Genomic DNA, 18,134 nt, shown 5'->3' with positions numbered 1-18,134 from the left:
GTGCGTGCGTGTGTGGCGTATGCGTGTGTATGCGTATTTGTGTGCCGCCAGCCAAACATTGTTGCCTTTGCCTCGAGTGTATGGAATCACATGCGTCATACGTGATCTAAAATTGTTCGCCCGCCGAGGGTAATATCGTATAACAAAAGCACATTTCGCGAGATCTTCATAGAATCAACGATCTTTTTCTCTCTTTCTCTTTCTCTCTCTCCCTCTCTCTCCTCTCTCTCTTTCTATCTTTCTATCTTTCTTCTTTCGACACGATCGTTATTGTAAACTTAGGCGTTTCGCGAGTGAGAAACACATCTTTTTCGCGAACGATGGCGGCGAAACCGTTTGCCGGTCGAGAAATTTCGCGGCATGACGTAACGAGAATCGGAGTTCAACTCACGGTGTTCAAGTTCAGTGCACCAAAGGAAGCCGGCAGACCGATTGACGTAACGATGATCGTGATTTCAGGACGATGGCATAATGGATCATGACACAGACGGAGACGGAGCGATCAACTTGTCAACGTCACAGCGACCCTCCGCCGCCACCACCCCTAACGGTGACACCCCCTCGTACGGCCAAGATCAACAAGACAACGACCAGGTAAGGAATTAATCTCTGGAAATTTGCTTTCGATAAGATAACCGTGTGGATCTTCCTACGTGTGGATCCGTGAAACCTTTAAGCGTTTCTATACAATGGTTTCCAGGAATGGTTTCATTCAAAAACGAAATACGATTTCTCGTTTAACGTTTCGATTTTAAAAAAAAAGATATTTATCGATACGACTATCGACGAGTATCACTATTTTTTTTTCTTTTTTTCTTTTCTTTTTTTTTTTTCCCCTCCCTCAATCGAATTTACGTGGAACGCGGAGATAGAGTTATTAATAACCGACGACTTCACTCCATAAACAGTACTAATTTTAGAAGCAAACATCTGCTTACGTACGATAAAGAGGAACACGGTCGCCAAGACGTCCGGTTAGACTCATTGATTTCTCGGAATAGAAGAATCTCGGCCCGATAAGAGGCCACGATCTATCCCTCTCGTATCTCAGTCCTGCGGGTCTCGTAGGGAATCGAAAATGAAATTGAACCGTTTTCGAACCGCCGCATCTCGCACTCTCGATACACAGAGGAGGCTGGTGGGTAAACGAGTAAACCGATAACGATCCTCTTGGTCCGTTTCGAGGGTGGGGGGATTTCGATTTTAAAGCGAAACTTTTTCTTCCTTCCCTCTCTCTTTCCCTTTCCCCTCCTCGCTCTCTCTTTCTCTCTCTGTTTCTCGCGGTATAAGTTTTTCGAACGCGATACTTGAGACGCGTTTGACACCCGGCCACCATAAAATCGAGCCCCCTGATTTCAAATTCAATTCGAAATCCCGCGTTCGCGGGTGAACGCAATATACCGTTCCGGGTAGCGGCGCGAGCGTCGTCGAGGGAAACAAATGTTTTATGGCCCTTAAAGCGGCCTTTTCGACGGTTTCCTTTTCGAATAAGGGGGGGACGAATATGGTCGCACGCACCTTCCAGCCCAGGTATAGAATCACCTTTGGAATGCATATATATATATATATATATATATATATATATATATATATATGTACGTGACACACGATTTTTCCTGACTCGTGTGCCTCTTTATCGTCGGGCAAACATTGTCGAGTTTTCAAACCAATAAACCAATTTCGAAAAATATATATATATGTATAACGTATAAATAAATAAAAAAGACGAAAAGGATTTTGTCATTCGTTTTGGAGGAAAGATGGAATCAGAATTATTAATATATTTTGAAATTTCTTTTTTCTTTAATCCCCATATTGTTCCATTCATTTTTCCCATCAAACGTTCGAATATATATATATATTCAACGTTTCCCAACTTGAACGTTTCACCCCATTCGTGCGCGAGATCGGTCGATAAGTTTTCTTTCATCGATAACGCCCACACCACCGGTAGAAATAAATTATTTTAATAATCGCTTGGGACACATTAGCCGGGGATATTTTTATTCGTACACCGCGTTTACGCGCTCGTGTGCGTAGATAGTAACGGTGAATATCAAGTTCACGTGACGCACCAGGTAAATACGTGTGTACCACCACGGGCCTGTGAATTACACGTGCGACACGTACATCTGCTCGCCTGTTGGTTACGTGTAAACAGAGATTCGCTTATCGTCGGTCTGACACGTATACATAAGTGTATCGAGGAAAGAGAGGAAGGGAGTGAAAGGGGAAGAGAACGGAGAGGGAGCGAGAGAAAGAGAGAAGGGATATTTTTAACGATACATCGCGTGGTCTAATTTTTCGACGAGTTTTTTTTTTGTTTAATCCGTTCGTTTGATTCCCGGTTGAAAGCATAAATAGAATCATCGTCAGCTTGCGTTGCTCGAAACTGTCGCGAGAAGGTAATCGAATCGTTATTATTTCTTCGTTATTACTTTCGCGTACGTGTCGATCAACGATGGATCGCGTTCGTTCGATAAAAGATATTAGACGATACGTCTACGATCGTAGTGGCGAAAGGCTCCCCTTCGAGAGATTCGAGGCGATTCGAAGATCGAGTTTTGAGAAACTATCAAGTTCTGCTGACCATTCGCCAGCTCGACCGCGACTTCCTGTCCTCGTCCATTGTCCCACAGGGAGAGAGGGAGGAAGGACCAGTCTTGCTGGCCACCGTAACTTCAACGCCCGGTGCTGATGTTCCAACTCCGCTTAATACCTTCAATTGTTTTCCTTGCTCAATTATTTGCAATTACACCCTGCCCCTCCCCTTCTACCACTGCGTTTTCGTTCTCGAACGGATATAGATTCACGGATAGATATTATCTTGGACACTCGATTTACTTCGTTCCTTTACCTCGTTTCATTCATCGTAATGTGAGTCGTGAACGAACGGGGTTAGAAAATAGAAAAATGAATCAAAAATTGGAATACGGATCGAGTATCGTCAATCCATTATCCCTATCAGAAATTAATTAGACGCGAAAGTTGCAGAGAGACCGGCTACACGAGTTTAAACTTGAGATCTCGTCGAGCCTCGCCTTAAGTTTCCATCAGGTTTCGATCCGATTCCCGCGAAACAGCGTTACGTTTATAATTTAACAGGGTTTCGAGGGTTGCTCGAGTGACGTCACTGGAGACGTCGAAGGCACCGAAGTTCCGCCAATGTTGGACGGGAACCGGATACCGATCATCGGCTCCAAATGAAATTAATAATCGATGCGCGAAAACGTTAACACGTGTATTTACGGAACGTTGAATCAATCAATGGATCCTATCAATCGTGTTAAACGAAATAAGATATCCGTTAAATAATGAATTCACCGATTTCTCTCGGGTCGGGACGGTGGCGTGGCGCGCGTTTAGCCTGACCCGCGAAAAATAAAGTGTCCTCCGACCTGTATCCGTTTTGATGAAAACGCCGCGTGGCTAAACTCGGTTTGAAGTCGCGATTTGCCGCCGTTAATATTAGCCCGATAGTCGATACCGCGAACATTTTGAAATCCGTTGAGGACGAGAGGGTGGAAAAAAATAGAATTGGACGAATCGTTTCCTGTCGCCTCGGTTTAATACACCTCCCACTTTCTTCCTCCCAATTTCGCCCTTTCGGAAATATATATCCCGCAACACACCTTTAATACCACCAAGAGAGAGTGTTAACCAAGTTGGGAAGGAGGAGGAGGAGGAAGAGGAGGAGGAGGAAAGAACGCATTAAAACGTCACGAGCCCTGCCCCCAGCCTCCACTCCCATAACCCCCTCGATCAACTTGGAATTCGTGATCACGACGTCGGAATTCCCTGATTAAACAAACTTTCGCCGGTGTCGATATTTCATTAGAATCACGGGGGGCCGTTTATCTCCACGGTTAATATCCAAACCTGGTCCGTTCCCGTGGACCGAAAGCAAGGATCGAAAGGACCTCTCTCTGCCCTCCCCTCTCTCCAAAGGATAAGAGCGGCACCACCGCAGCTCGGCTATTGACGAGGAGGAGATGGCCTCCGCGCTCCTCCCTTCAAATACAAAAAAGGGGTTGCTGGATGGTGGTGGTGGTGGTAGTAGTAGTAGTAGTAGTAATAGTAGTAGTAGTAGTAGTAGTAGTAGGAGAGAAGAAAGGAGAGGATGCGCTTGGATAAGGAGGAGGAGGAGGGGTATGGGAGAGGAGGGCGAAGGACGAGAACGAGAAATAGAGGAAAAAACTGGGTGGAAGAAGGTGGGCGGCGATGGTGGAACGGCGAGGAAAAGAAAGGATGAAAGACGAGTTCTCACCTCCGATTCCCCTCTTTCGCCTCGCAAATTGCGGATAGGCTGTCCTTTCCAATCAACCTGCCCTGCTCCCCGTCCCGCTCCCCCTTTTTGCTGCCCAATTCTTCTCTCCCTCCCTCCCTCGCTCGCTTCCGTTATACTTTTCCACCCTCTTCGAGCTACCACCCCCGCATTCCTGTAGGAAAACTTCAGGCTGCAGCTTGATCCGCATCCCATTCTCTTTCTCTCCGACTCTCTCTCTCTCTCTCTCACGAAAGCCAAATCCCGTCGTAATTTTTTACGTAACACGCTTCGCTATGAATATCGATGCCCGGGGAATTAAGGAGGGCACGGTTTTCCGTAATTGAAAGAATTTTTGTCGTGCTGAGCCAGCTGGCCCGCGCATAAAAGGAGGTTTCTCGCGTTTCCTCCGCCCGCATTTCTTCTTTTTCCTCCTCCTCCTCCTCATTCTTCGTACGTCACTTTCTTCCCTTCCTTTTTCTTTCTTTTCTTCTTTCTTACCTCTTCTTTCTTTCCAGAGAGCGAAGGGAAGCGAAGAAAGGGATGTTTCTCCCGTTCGCGCGACGTCGGATGACGACTGTGACGAGGATTTTAATAAATTAGTGAAACGATCCGCTGATTGGCAACTTCTTCTTCTTTCGAGTGACGGAAGCGGAACGGGATCCTTTCCTTCCTTATTTCGTTTCTCGTTTAATTTTTACTCGTTTTCTTTCGAAAACAGATGGACGATACTTGATCTCGGTTTTATTTCGGTTTCGATTCAATCGGCTATCGAATTCCCCAAAATATCAAATTTTACGATGAAAATCGTTTATTTTGAAGCAATATATCCACAATATCCATAAACAAGTTTGTTTATTAACAGGTTACATCGGTCTCCGTAATCGCACTAATTCGATCCGTTAACGACGTAAATTAGCAACGATTAAGAAGAAACGAGGAGACCTGAGGTATTTATTTTGGTAGCGCGCCAAATGTTTCGGCGATGTCTGTCAATTTCTGGAATATTCAATCAGCCAAGGAACGGTCGGCGCTAGATAGAAGCCAAGGGAGAATTCAAGTTCGCCACAACATCGCGACGTCTCGCGTAGTCTTGGAAGTCTCGGTTTTATCTACATTATTAACCGGTTGAAACCTCACGGCTGTGTACTTAAATCCAATCTAGAAATCCCACCCTTCTAGTCTCCCACCTTACTACCCTCGAGGGGCGAAGGTCGACAGAGACTGGCAAGGGCGATTACCCTCCATTATTCACACGCTCGATTCCTGCCGCTGAGTGATACCTGAGAAAATCTAGTCGAACATCCTCCCAAATTTCAACGATATCTAACGGAGATGCCTCTCTTCCATTTTTTTCTTTCCCCTCCTCCTCCTCCTTCTCCTCCTTCGCCACTCCCCTCTCGTTGATACGATTTTCAAGAGGAGGAGCGATATAACGCTTTCGTCGAGCGAAAAATGTATTCGAAAAATATTTAAAAAAGACGGGGAGAAAAGAGATATATCGTGAAATTTCTTTCTTATCGTTCCTCCTCCGATCAATTCGCTTCGGAATGCACAAGAATCTAGTAAGACGATACCAACTAGAAATTAATCATCCGGAATTTTTTCCTTTTTTTTCCACAGTTTACAATAACGCGGCGGACGGCGTACATATATTTCCCATATCACCTCTCCTCCCCTTTTCAACGTGTCAACCAAACAGTGGACGAGAAACAGTTAGGTAACGAGCCGTGTCACGTCGATAGAATGGCGTCGATGCGATTCCCGAAGTTTTTATGATCGGCTTCGCGTCGGTTGACAAAACTACGAGGCTCCGGTTGGCCACCTGAAATAACTGGCGAGAGAATCGCGGCCAAACATTTCGTGTCGCTCCGTGTAAACACCATTGAATACCGCTAAATCTTTGCCCCGTCTCTCTTTCGCCTCGGAAATCTCAAACATCGGGGGGATTCTACGCGAAGTACACCTGAAACAACTCTGTTCCCACGTCGCATCGATCTTTAAACATCGCCCCCGTTGTCTACGCCGAGTTTTAATCCCTCCTCCCGTCGCGCGTCTTTTCGCATCGCGTAATTATTTTCTCGCGAATTTAAAAAGAAGTTCGCCGATGGATATATAGCCAATTCGATAGGACGGTATATATATATATATGTATATATATTTAAACGGACGGGTATTTTTTCACGGAACGTAGCCGAGTTATTGTTAAGCGTTATTATACACCGCCCGTTGAACATTTTCACATCTGTTCGGTTTTATCTTGACGAGTACACGCGCCGTTCCCCTTATCAGTTTTTATCACCGAGAACAGTGGCGTGGCAATGCGTGGATTTCGTCCTCGATTTTCTCAACTTCGACGTTCTCAATTTCTCCCTCTCTCTTTCTCTCTTCGGGATCGTGCATCGATTTCGGGTATTTCGTCTTTGTTCTTTGTTCTTTTGCTTCTTGTCTTCGATTCGGTGGGGACATTTATGAATTGGAAGAAGATAGTCTCGAGCTCGGTAACTGTGCCGGTACGGCGGTGAAATTTAATTAAAAGCACGCGCGATGATTATTTGCGGAGGCGGCGTTTATTTTGGAAATTGCGGATCCTCCCACGGATCCGGCTCGCTCCTCGCGAATCCTTCGTCGTCCTCGGTGATGAAGAGGGGAGAGAGGGGTAGAACGATAGAAGTTCAAGAACGACAACACCTTGGCTCGAACGAAAATACCACCACCGGTTATCGATATTCATATATAGATTCGTTCGAAAAGAAACGATCATCGGGGGTTACGATTACGAGGAACGTTGGAAATTGGAGGGAAGGGATGCAAAGGGCGAGGGGCGTATTTAACGAATTAGAGGACACAGGGAAGGGTTGGAAACTGGCATAAAAAAGAAAGAAGAGGAAAAAAGAACGTGCATACGGTGGTACGGGAAGAGAGAGAAAGGGAGGAAGAGAGTTTGTGGATTGTCGAGGAATCCGGTTGAAGGGAAATGAGGGAAGAGGGATGAAGAAGAAAGAGTGGTTTCGCGCGAGGGACAGAAATAATGTGAAAGAGAGGGGGGGAGGGGGAGAGAGAGGGAGGCACGTCGTGGCAAGAGTAGCAGGGACGGGGGTGAAGCGTTGGCTAGAATAAACACATAGATGTTTTCTTTGTTCCTCTAAACTAAACAACCAACGAGGAATCTAAACAGAGGCCAGAACCCAAATTCAATTTGGTCGCCGCCTCCATCTCTACCTTCGGCTGTTCTACGGACGAAAGGTATCCTTCCACCGTCCCCCTCCCCCCTCCCCCACTTTCGTTCGCTCTGTCTTTCTCACCCCGTGCTCACCCTACTCCGTTACACCCCCCATGCCAGCCTCTCATGCCATTGTACACTTAACGCCGCCAGGATGGTACCTAATATTTACCACGGTTCTCTTATACAGGGTGACCGATCCCACACACGCGAGCCTTTAAACAATACACGGCCGGTAGTTTAATACCTAAGTAAGCTTCTATCGAACCAACGTGCGCGGCCAAAGCGGTCGGGGGAGGGGGAGGGGTGCTATTTTTCTTGCAAATGACGGTGAAGAAAAGTCGACGTTAATTAATCGGGCCCCTCTTTAACGATTTGCATTAACATGCTGCTCCCTTTTTTTTTTTTTTGCTATCTATCGGCCTTTACGAATCGTTCACGCGAAAATTCTTCGGTTTTCCAATCAATCAAAGTTGTCGTTAATAGGGAAGGAGGGGACAGTCTATTTTTGTATAGTCTATTTTTTCTTCTTTTTTTTTTTTGGATCGATCCTCAACGAATTGAACGCGCATCGCGATCGTGAAACCTGATTGGTAATAATAACCGAAGGGGAGGAGGGACACGCGATAATCCGCGGACAACAGAAGGGGAAACGATTCTCCCTGCTCTTCAAACAAACTCCTTCCGAAACTTGCACAGAAGATCGCTCACTCTGGTTATGTTATTTAACAAAGCGTTATAGAAGGCCTGGTTGCGATATCACGTATTCGACGCGATATAAAAGAGTGAGAGATAAAGGGAGAAAGAGAGAGAGGCTGCGATGGACGCGGTCGTGCACGCGCAAAAGGTACGTACGTAAATAGCGGGCACGCCTGGTCTCTCGCCGGGCAAGAAAAATATAACAACGAAGCGAAAGTCTATTAGGATTTTCATTTCCTGAATAAATAAAACTCGTCGAATCGTTTAATACCACGGAGAGGAGTTGGCCGGCACGTGCACGCGATAATCCCAGCTTCTCGTCCGAGAATACCGATCGAGTATTTTCGCGCGTGCACGTGGAATCCAACGCGGGTGTTTCGTCAAGTTCCTACACCCTCTTGTACTACGCCCACTCCACCCCTCCGTACGTATCTGTCACGTACGTGCACGACCGAGAGAGAGGCCGCCTCCCCCTCCCTCCCTTCACCCACTGTGCGGCCCGCTGTCTGGTGAGAAGCGTACAACGCCGATCATGGAGAATTTACGATTGGCAGCGTTAACCGTGAACCGGAACGTTAAAGCGTCGGAGTTTGTTGAAAAATACCCATGCGCGCATCCCGCCCCCTTGTGTACCGACCAAAGAAGCATTCGATCGTTGGGACGAAACCCCATCGTTTGTTTGTCGAACGAGCCGCGCGGCTCCCTCCTTCCTCCTCCTCTCCTCCTCACCCATCGTATCCTCGATGCGTGTCCCGCGCCACTATTTCATCATATGTACCACCCCCTCCCCCCAATTCTCTATTTGCACTTTTACCTACTCGTATTCATCCGCGTTCATTGTCGTCTTCGCGTTTTGTCGATCACCTCTCTCGCATTTCGAAACAATCTCCTGGTTCGGTCGGCCTGTAATCGGTAAATCGTATCGAGAAAGAGAGAGAAGAAAAAAATCTAACGGCCCCTAACGATAATTCGGATCGATCTCGTTATTAACGATTCGAGGGGATGTAATAGGGGATAGGGGAGATAGGAAGGAATGGAGGGGGGGGCAGGACGTTTCGTTCGGTCGATCAAACGGGATAGGGATCGGTTGCGAAAAGGAGAGGAGGGGGGGAAGGGCAATTTCGCATCGCGTTACCCGCCACGGGATTTCTGTTCGTGTAAATCGCGGATGAAATCGAAGGAAGGATCGGTTTTGAAGGACAGGTAGGAAAGGAGCGAAAGGGGGAACGAAGACCGGGATGGGTTTGGGGGATGGGATTTTTGAACAAGTCGAGGGAGGAGAAAGAAAAAAAGAAAAAAAGAAAGAAGGGGGGAGGGAGAAGTATAGAATTAAAAAGAATATCTCTCTCGCTCTCTCCGCGAGTCGCGATGCCGAGTTGTAGAGTAACATGCAGGTCCTTCTCTCATCCCTTGGCCGGAATAAATGCGTACATCCCTCCATCCTCCCTTGTAATAATCCCTTCCGGTTAATCTGCTCCAATGTAGCCTGCAGCGGGAGTCGGTATCCGATGAACAGGAGCGTGTGCACGCTCTTCTATCATCGAGCTCTGCACGTCGACGAAAGCGCCGGTTTCCTCTGGTACACACTTCACTGGTTTCGGGGGGGAGGGGGGAGATGTACGAGGGGGAGGGTGCCGACAGACCCCCTTGTTCTTTCGCGAAAAACGAATAAATAAATATATATATACGTATATACATACTCGCGATCACCCCCATGATTCAGGGTTCGTTGTATGGTGGTGTGCACGACCGAAAAAGAGATATTATATATACGCATCGGACGTTTCCAATGGGAAACGGTTATGAGAGAGAGAGAGAGAGGAGGAAAGTCGAAAAAGAAGGACAAGTAACCCTTGATACTTTCTCTCTCTTCGTCTCACCATTTAGGGCGAAAGAGCGTAGATGTTGCAAATTATAAGTTTAGTTTGCGTCGGTGTACGCGTACGCGTATCGGTGGGAAGCGTGGCGGAGCGAAAGTGAAGAGGTATTTTTTTCTTACGAATATATATATATATATATATATATATAGTGGTCCTCTTCGTGCAAGCGCCGGAGCGCTTTTTAATCGGATCGCTTTCAACCTGGTTGCTGGTGGCCGAGTCTCTTTCTCCGAGATTATTTAATTGGCCGGCGTATCGTTTGTTTCGCGATAAATAGAAGGAGATTTTTTTGAAAGGGAGGGAACACCTGTATAGGAAAGATACTCGTGTATTTTAGAACTTTTCCTTGTCTCGTAGAAAAAAAGTAGGGGGATCGTTGTACGTGCGAGAGTGTAACAACGATTCGTGTGAGGAACTCGTCTGAAAACGTAAGAAAAAAAGAAAAAAAATAAAAAAAGAGAGGAGATTTGGTGATTTCACAGTGGGAAGGGGGAGAGGGATCTTGAAAATCGACGTTAACAACGGAACGATCCTTCCCGTTTCCGGTGTAACGAACTCTCTCTCGTTCCTCGAGAACCCTCCTCCCTTGCGAGGAACAAGGGTGCAAAATAAATCCGGACAACGCGTATTCGTGCATGTTCCTCAAAAATAGCGATCCTCTCTCTCCTCTGAAGTTGGACGAAAAAAATGGGAGGGAGAGGGCGCGGGTGCAAGAAGGCGGGGGCAAAAAGGAAGGACAAACGGGGCTTCGTAGTTTCGCCTAGTATCCGAGCGCAAATATAGACTCGTGCAAACAGGTTATGCTCGAAATTATAACGAGTGTCTCGCCCTTCCTTCCTTCCTTCCTCTCTCTCCTCCTCCACCTCCCTTTTTCCCCCCAAACTCACTCTCTTTCTCACCGTGTCACGACAAAAATGTACCCCCCCGTATATCTATAAACAAACGTATCTACGTACCTTCGTCCGCACTCGGTTTTTGGAGGGTGGAATAGGAGGAGGGGGAGAGGCAGAGGTAACACGATCTCTCCGCCGCCTGCTTCCCGTCCCAGGGTAAAGAATGTTAAGTAGCCCGCCCCCCTCCCTCTCTGCCCTATACCTATACTTCGCGACTTCCGACCACCGACCGACCTTTTCCCTTGCGCTCCTTCGTTCCCCCGTATTTTCATCTATCCGTGTAAATGTACTTAGCGTGGCCGCCCCCTCCCCTCGTCCCATCTCTTTTAGCTAGCTTTATTACGTGAATTTGGAAGCGGTGTAGTAAGCGACTACTGCACCACGGGCGAAATAGGAGAGAGATAGATGGAGGAACGGGGGGGAGGGAGGGTGGATGTGGGAGCCGGAGGCAGGGAGAGGAAGTAGATGTACGTTTCGCGAGAGGTACGGGGTCTCGCTTCGAGGGGGTGGGTGGCGGTGGTCGAGGAAGAGAGAGGGGGGAGGCGGTGGCTGGGTAGCCACTGTACCATGCCAAGCCCTGAGAGGCCGCCTCTTCATCCCCTGGATATGCATTTTCTACCCCCTACCATTCCTCACGAGCTACTACCCCGCTTCTATGATATCCTCTGTCGGGTCCCTCTTATTGCTCACGCTCATCCACACGCGTTCTTCCCTACGTGTGCACCGTTTCCTCAACCGTGTCTGTAGACGTGTGTGTGTGTATGTGCACGTATGTATGTGTGTAGGAGGATGGATGGACGGACGTGTGCACACGCGTCGTCGTGTCGGCGAATTCGCCGGGTTCCTCCTGGCTGCGCGTCGTCGTATGCTCCCGCGCTTATGTGTATCCAAGTCGAATACGTTGGCGAGAAAGTCCTCTCTTTCTCTCTCTCTCTCTCTCTCCTCCCGTGCGAGTTTACACGTTCAAATCGTGTGAGTGAGCACGCTAGGCGCACGCTAACTACGCTCACGTGGTAACCGTACTGTTAATTCGGTTTACGACCGGCTATCAAGGATATAAGAGGAACGAACGACCGCGGAGTTACGCCATTTCGGAGTGCGACACCCGACCTCTGTCTTTTGCACGCGACTCGTTTTTTCTCTTCTTTCTTTTTTTACGCGTCCATTAGCGAAGAATCGGCCCACGCTTTTCCGCAACCCGCTGTTGTTGTTTCCAGAATTCGTTTGTATTCGACGCGCTCGATTATTTTTTAGGGATAAAAATTTTATCGCGACGACGAGAAATAGAAATTGCGCGATTCTCTCTAATTGTAATTGTTTCTTTTTTTTTTTTTGCTTTTTTCTTTTAATAAAATTGAGAGAGGGAGAGAAGGATTAAGGATCGTACTATATATTTGCCAACGATAATCTGTTTGTGGATTTTCAGAATAATAAATGATTTCATAAATCACGATAAAAAAGCCAGTCACTGTTACGACTGTTCTAAGACGTAGCAGTGGTTACAAGTTTCGCGAAACACAATCAGGTAAACGACGAGCTTATCTAGCACAATAAACTAGATACGATAAAGCCGCTAATAATTTGCGGTTATCGCGAGCGTAGATAGTGTTTGCGTCAAATCCTTTACTGTTTTCCTTCGCTTTTCTCATTACTACAAACAATTATCGCAGCGCGGTGAATTTAATTCTTCGGTCGCATCGCCTTGATAAAACGTTAATTCCCGAAGACAAGCGTGTTTGCGTGCATCGCGGGCGTATACGGTTAAGCAACCAGATATCACACCTTCCGAATGTATCAAAGAACAGCACGTCCGATATCTGAGAACACTGAATGCAGAAGCTATTTCTCGGAATTGTTTTCACACTTAAGATCGAGGCGCACACCTACACACACCGTACACACCTTCTCCTAGTTCCTTCCTAGAAATCTACCTTTATATTAAATTCGCATCGAAGCGGCGAAGCGACTTTTGTACCCCAACTTGTTGTACGTGAATGCAAATTTTCATCGTGTCCGCGATATAACTCCGCGTATGGTAATTGAATTGAAATGCAACGTTCGAAATCGTGGTTAGAGAAAGAAAGAAAGATAGAAAGAAAGAAAAAAACGTCGTTTATTTTTCTTCGACATGTTGTTAAAAAAGAAGAAGAGGAGGAGGAGGAGGAGGAAAAAAAGAAAAACAATATTTTCGTAGAAGAAGGATAAAGCATCTTCCGCCTCCGGGCACAAGAGCAAGACGTGCGCGACGACACTCTTTCTTCTCGTTACATGTTAACACGTGTTGTTTATCATACATCACGTATCGCCGAGGCCAGTGTACATAAAGCAAAACGTCGCTCGATGGCGAATCGCTAACACACATAGTGGGGAAAGGTGTTACCTCGGTACCCCGCTTGTGTGTGTGTGTGCACGCTTGTATCGTTGAATCTAGTAATGCGTCGGCCCAGCTTGTGTTGTGTGCTTGTCGTCCACGTCGTGGCGACACATCGTAAATCTGCAACGTTGCTCGGTGTACAGTTCGAATTATATTTTTGCCAGTCGACCGAACGACGGGAACTGTCGTTACATCACCGCTCTCTGATCGTGATTTGTCGTCGCCTCGTAAAACGTTGCCGCAATATTTCGCGCCTCGTTTATATTATACATCTCGCCCCGTTTATAACAATCTATCGCTATCGTTATCGAGAGAATGGTAGCGAAATCATCGCGAGGAAGATTCTTTGTTTGTCGCCCCTTCCTTCCCCCCCCCCTCATTATCTCTCGGTCTCTGTTTCAACTACGCAACCTCCCCCGGTATCTCTGCTTCCAATTGGACCTTAAATTCCTTTTACTTCCGGCCGAACGAGTCCGGTGAAAAAGGTTTAAAACGATTTATCATCCGTGAATCGTGGCGCGGTCAGACGCTTCTTCCGCAGAGCGGAGAGCGAGAAAGTTTCGCAGCCACGGCGGCTCATCTTGTCTCGTTCCTTCCCTTCCTCCCTCCTCCCTTCCGCCCTTAAATATCCAACATTTCATTTCATTCTTTACCCAGAGATCCGCGTCGTTGGAATTCACGCTCGGCGGGTCGCGTACAAGACTTGCCGGTCCGCTTGTAAAGATTCACCGAAGAACTGGTGGAAAGAAAAGGGGGAAGGGGATGGAGGAAAAAAATGAACGGAAGATTCGAATGGAGAATTATCTTGGGGATGAAAAGAGAAAAAGAAGAGAAAAGGGAAGGGAGGATAGTTGCTCGAGAGGTTTCTAATCGAACACCTGCAGTTCACCTTAATATCGTCGAGCTACTCGGATCGAGCAGGAGGTGACGATGCGACGATGCGAGCAAAGGGAACACCGGTTTAAAAGCGGAGACTTAGAGAACGGGAGAGAGAGTGAGAGGGAGAGAGAGAACGGTAGCCCACTTCGTTTTGGAGACCAGACAGGAGCACTTAACTGCCCGCGTCACAATGGAGTCTTTCGCATTATAGCGTTCAGTGTCTTGAGGCCTATTCAAGAGAGACTGGCTCATTCTTTGCCATTGTCTGTCTCCGGCTGGTTATGGAAGCTTTCCTCTAACCTCCGTAACCTTCGTTCCACCCCTCGTTCGGCCTCGATGTGGCTGGTGCACGTTACACCCCACGAGGCGCTGCGACGAACCACTTGGAGAAGAGGGCCCGCCGAGGGTACCGGGCTTGGATCTTTATGCCGCCATCTAATTAGTCCCGGCATTTAACGGCACATAAATAAGTTAAACACTATTGAATTGTTGATAACGATAGGCTGCCAGCAGGAGTTCGACTGCCTCCTTTTAACCCTTTACGACGAGACAGATCGGCCTCTCCCGTCGTGAGCCGCGTCAACCCTTTCTCCTTTCGAGCCCCTCCTCATCCGAGGGATATCTTTGCTTTTCCGCTCTTTGTCCGCCCTTTGTCTAGTAGTAGGTGCGATAGCTCCTGAAAATCACGTTCGAACGCGTTAACCCCGTTTCCCCGTCAACTCATTTCCACGTGTTTTAGGAATAGCAGCGATCTCCTCCTCCTCCTCCTCCACCATGGATGGTCCACTGATTCAATGGGACAAGCAGTGGTGGTGAAGAGGTGCTTGCTCTCCTCTTGAAAGCTCTCGGCTCGCGTTAATTAGAAAGTTTATCGTAAACGGGGTGGTGATTAGAAGCGGCATCGAAGAAAGGGACGGGCGTGTACAAGAAATAATTTGAAAGAGGGTGAAAGAGGAGGATAAAAGAAGAAAAAGAAAAAGAACTGGCAGCGGTGCCAGGTTCGAGATGGCTGGGAACAGATGGCCGATCAGATACCAAGGATTAAACGAGGAGTAACACAACCCCCGAGCACCGAGAGAAATGTGTATTAATTTTTCAAGTTTTTTAATTAGGGAATGTCTCCGCTCCGCTTTTCGGGGCCGGGGACATTTATATTAGAATGGTCCTCCGACACCCTGTTTTCACGTTCCTTCTCTCTCTCCTTTTCTCTTTTCTTCGGGCCAACTTCCTCTTGTTCTTCCACTTCCCCGACAGCTGCTTGCACTTTTCCTACTCCAGACTCGTCCAGACCGTCCTTCTTCCTCCTCCATTCCTTCCATTCCCTCCCTCCCTCCCAATTTTCTCTCGCTTCTTTCTTCCGCTCCATCATTTTTATCCCCATATATTTTTTAACCCTCCCCTCCCGCCTACCCCGGAAACTTAATTTACAATTTCTCGATGCGCTCTCCGATTAATTTCCTCGAAACCACCTGACCTCTTCTTCCCGGCTTCGATTTCGATTAGGCGGATTTATCTCGAGACAGGACGGTTGATAGGGAAACGAACGGAATTTATTCCGACAAAGTGACGAGTCAAAGGAAAGATAGTGGGAAATGATGGTGGGCAAGAATGAAGTCAACAGGGGCGGCGGGATGGTTTGCCGAAGGGAAAGAAGGAGGTCGCGTTCGAGCTGAATGGAGATTCGCGCCGGGTTTTCAGGGTCGATCCGGCAAGGACTAAATGGGGAAGGGAAGGGAAGGGGGGAGGCGGGGGGACGGGGAGGAGGGGGTGGATTGACTCGGTCGTATTTATTGCTCCGTACTTCTGATTTTCATTGGGCCGATGCTTCCTACCTCCGGTCGGACCTCACCCCTCCCCTCGCCCACCGTCATCTCGACTGTTCGACCCCCGTATCGCGGAGGCGCACTCCCGACAAACAATGGCTTCCATATAATTGCTTTTATAGCTCACTGAACGCTAAATATTCCATACTTTTCCTTCTGCTCGACGGATCCGTCGTTCGATCATCGGGGAACCGATTGTGTAAATAGAGACGCGAGCTTCTCGCTCCAAGACAGAACCTTCGAACCTTTCCATCGCCATCCGACTTCCCTTCCCTTTTCGATCAAATTATTTATCTCGAGTCGAAGTCAATTTTAAATCTCTCGAAACTCGGCGGGACCATTTTATTTTCTAATTCTCCATCCCGTGTGCGACGATCTTTCGTTCTCTCTCTCTCTCTCTTTCTTTTTCTCTCTCTCATCGCAAATCAGGCGATGAATCCCACCTGCATCGAACATCTTGCTCCGTCCCAGGAAGAATGAATTAAAACGATGGCGAAAAAGTATGTAAAGATCGTGGAAAGATCGGAGAAAGTTTCCTCCTCGAAACGGTTTCGAGGATGATTTCCGTTCCGCGCCACGGAACGGACGACAATTCCATCGAACCGTGGTCACTTTTTGTCGTCGAACCTCGTAGCCATCTCCGCACCCGCGCCTCGGCTCCAGTCTCTCTCTCTCTCTCCGTCTCTGATCGTGTTCCCCCTTTTGCAGTCGTGGGACAAAGCTCACACCTCGGCCGATACATACACGACGGCGAGGTTAAACGCGGCCACTTGCACGTCACTGCGGATGGTGCGGACGGATCGGCCGTTTCGGGAACTGTAATTTTCGCAACCCCGACGAAATCAGGGGCTGCTTCTTTCTCCCACGACCCGGGGAATCGAACTTTATTGCTAAATACCATCCGATCAGCAAAACCACTCCCGCTCTATGGACGACACTCGTGCTCTCTCTCCCTGATGTCTGACTTTTCGCCCTGAGCTTCCTGGACCCGGTGGTGGGATCCCCCTCGCGCGACAGGGTGCACCGGCGCCCAGTTAGGGGCTACTTGCGGGGAAAAGGTCTTTTCCTGTCTGTCGAGGCAAAATTTCTCTACGCTCTCGTATATATAACGTTTCTGGTACGCGTTTAAAATATTCTTCGAGACTAAATTGTTTTAATTTATGTAGAGAGAGTATATCATGATATAGATGGGCTCGTTCTTCTTTTTTTTTTCCAGATTTTTAAACATTTATTTTGTAATTCGATTAAGTTTTTTTTTTCTTTCTTTTGTAAGTATTCTTTTCGCGATATATATTTTATTTTTGGGAAAATTATATAGTATATTTCGAGTGAAAGATTTTCTGCGACGAAACGACGAGAGAGGGAGAGGAAGAAAGGATGGAGAGTACAATTCATTCTCTCTATCGGTTCGAGGCTTGATCCATACGGAAACACATGCCCACCCTTTCCACTGTAAGAGGGCCCTACCCTTGCAGACAGTCTAGCTCGCGCAGCAAACCAGGGTAATGGTTTCTCGATTAAGCCATGTTCACAATGGGATTAAAAACGACCGGTAGACCGCTGCTGACCATGCCTTTCGTAGTTCGAACTATCCCTTCGTGCGCCAGCGACAAGCGTTTGTTTAATCTTCGCAGCGCAGCGGCGTACATCGTGAATCTCCAAAATCCTCTATTCCCTCCCTCCTAATAATTCCACAATTCTTACTCAACGTACAAAATTACGATCAATTTAAAAGAACGAACGGACGAAAATCTCGCTTAACCTACGGTATTTATAAAATTTCTTTTCACGATACTCGAGCCTCGTAAAGAAACGGATTATGCGTACGTAGTTTGGAGAGCAAGATCGGTTTACGCTCGAAGGGAAGGAAGGGGAACGGTTTGAAAATCTCGAAGGGTCATCCCTCGAAGTGAACCGAGAGACAAGGAGGCGGGAACCGATCGTGGTCCGGCTCGGAAGTCAGAAATCTCGTCGCGCTTTTCTAATTAACGTCACCTTCTCGCCAGAAAGTGAAGAGGGTTCGGGCAAAGGCGACCCTCGGTCCTCGACACCCGTTTCCTCCGTCCTCTCTTTCTCTTTCTCCTTTTCCTTCTCTCTCT

At 47.5% G+C, this 18,134-nt stretch overlaps 1 protein-coding gene across 27 annotated transcripts in view; it reads left to right on the top strand.

Annotated features, from left to right (window-relative positions):
* Foxp (FoxP protein) overlaps window positions 1–18,134 on the top strand; it is a 234,575-nt gene that overhangs the window by 147,820 nt on the left and 68,621 nt on the right. For all 27 annotated transcript variants that reach the window (XR_003305922.1, XM_026444549.1, XM_026444532.1 and 24 more), the window contains one exon: window positions 460–594. Coding sequence is in view for 26 of the 27 variants with exons in the window: in XM_026444532.1 (XP_026300317.1) it covers window positions 460–594 (135 nt within the window). In the remaining variant the exon portion in view is untranslated. The remainder of the gene's footprint in view (window positions 1–459; window positions 595–18,134) is intronic.

The sequence above is a fragment of the Apis mellifera genome, linkage group LG13, assembly GCF_003254395.2.
Source record: "Apis mellifera strain DH4 linkage group LG13, Amel_HAv3.1, whole genome shotgun sequence".
NCBI classification, from domain to species: Eukaryota; Metazoa; Arthropoda; class Insecta; order Hymenoptera; family Apidae; genus Apis; species Apis mellifera.
This window is presented reverse-complemented; position numbering and strand designations above follow the sequence as displayed.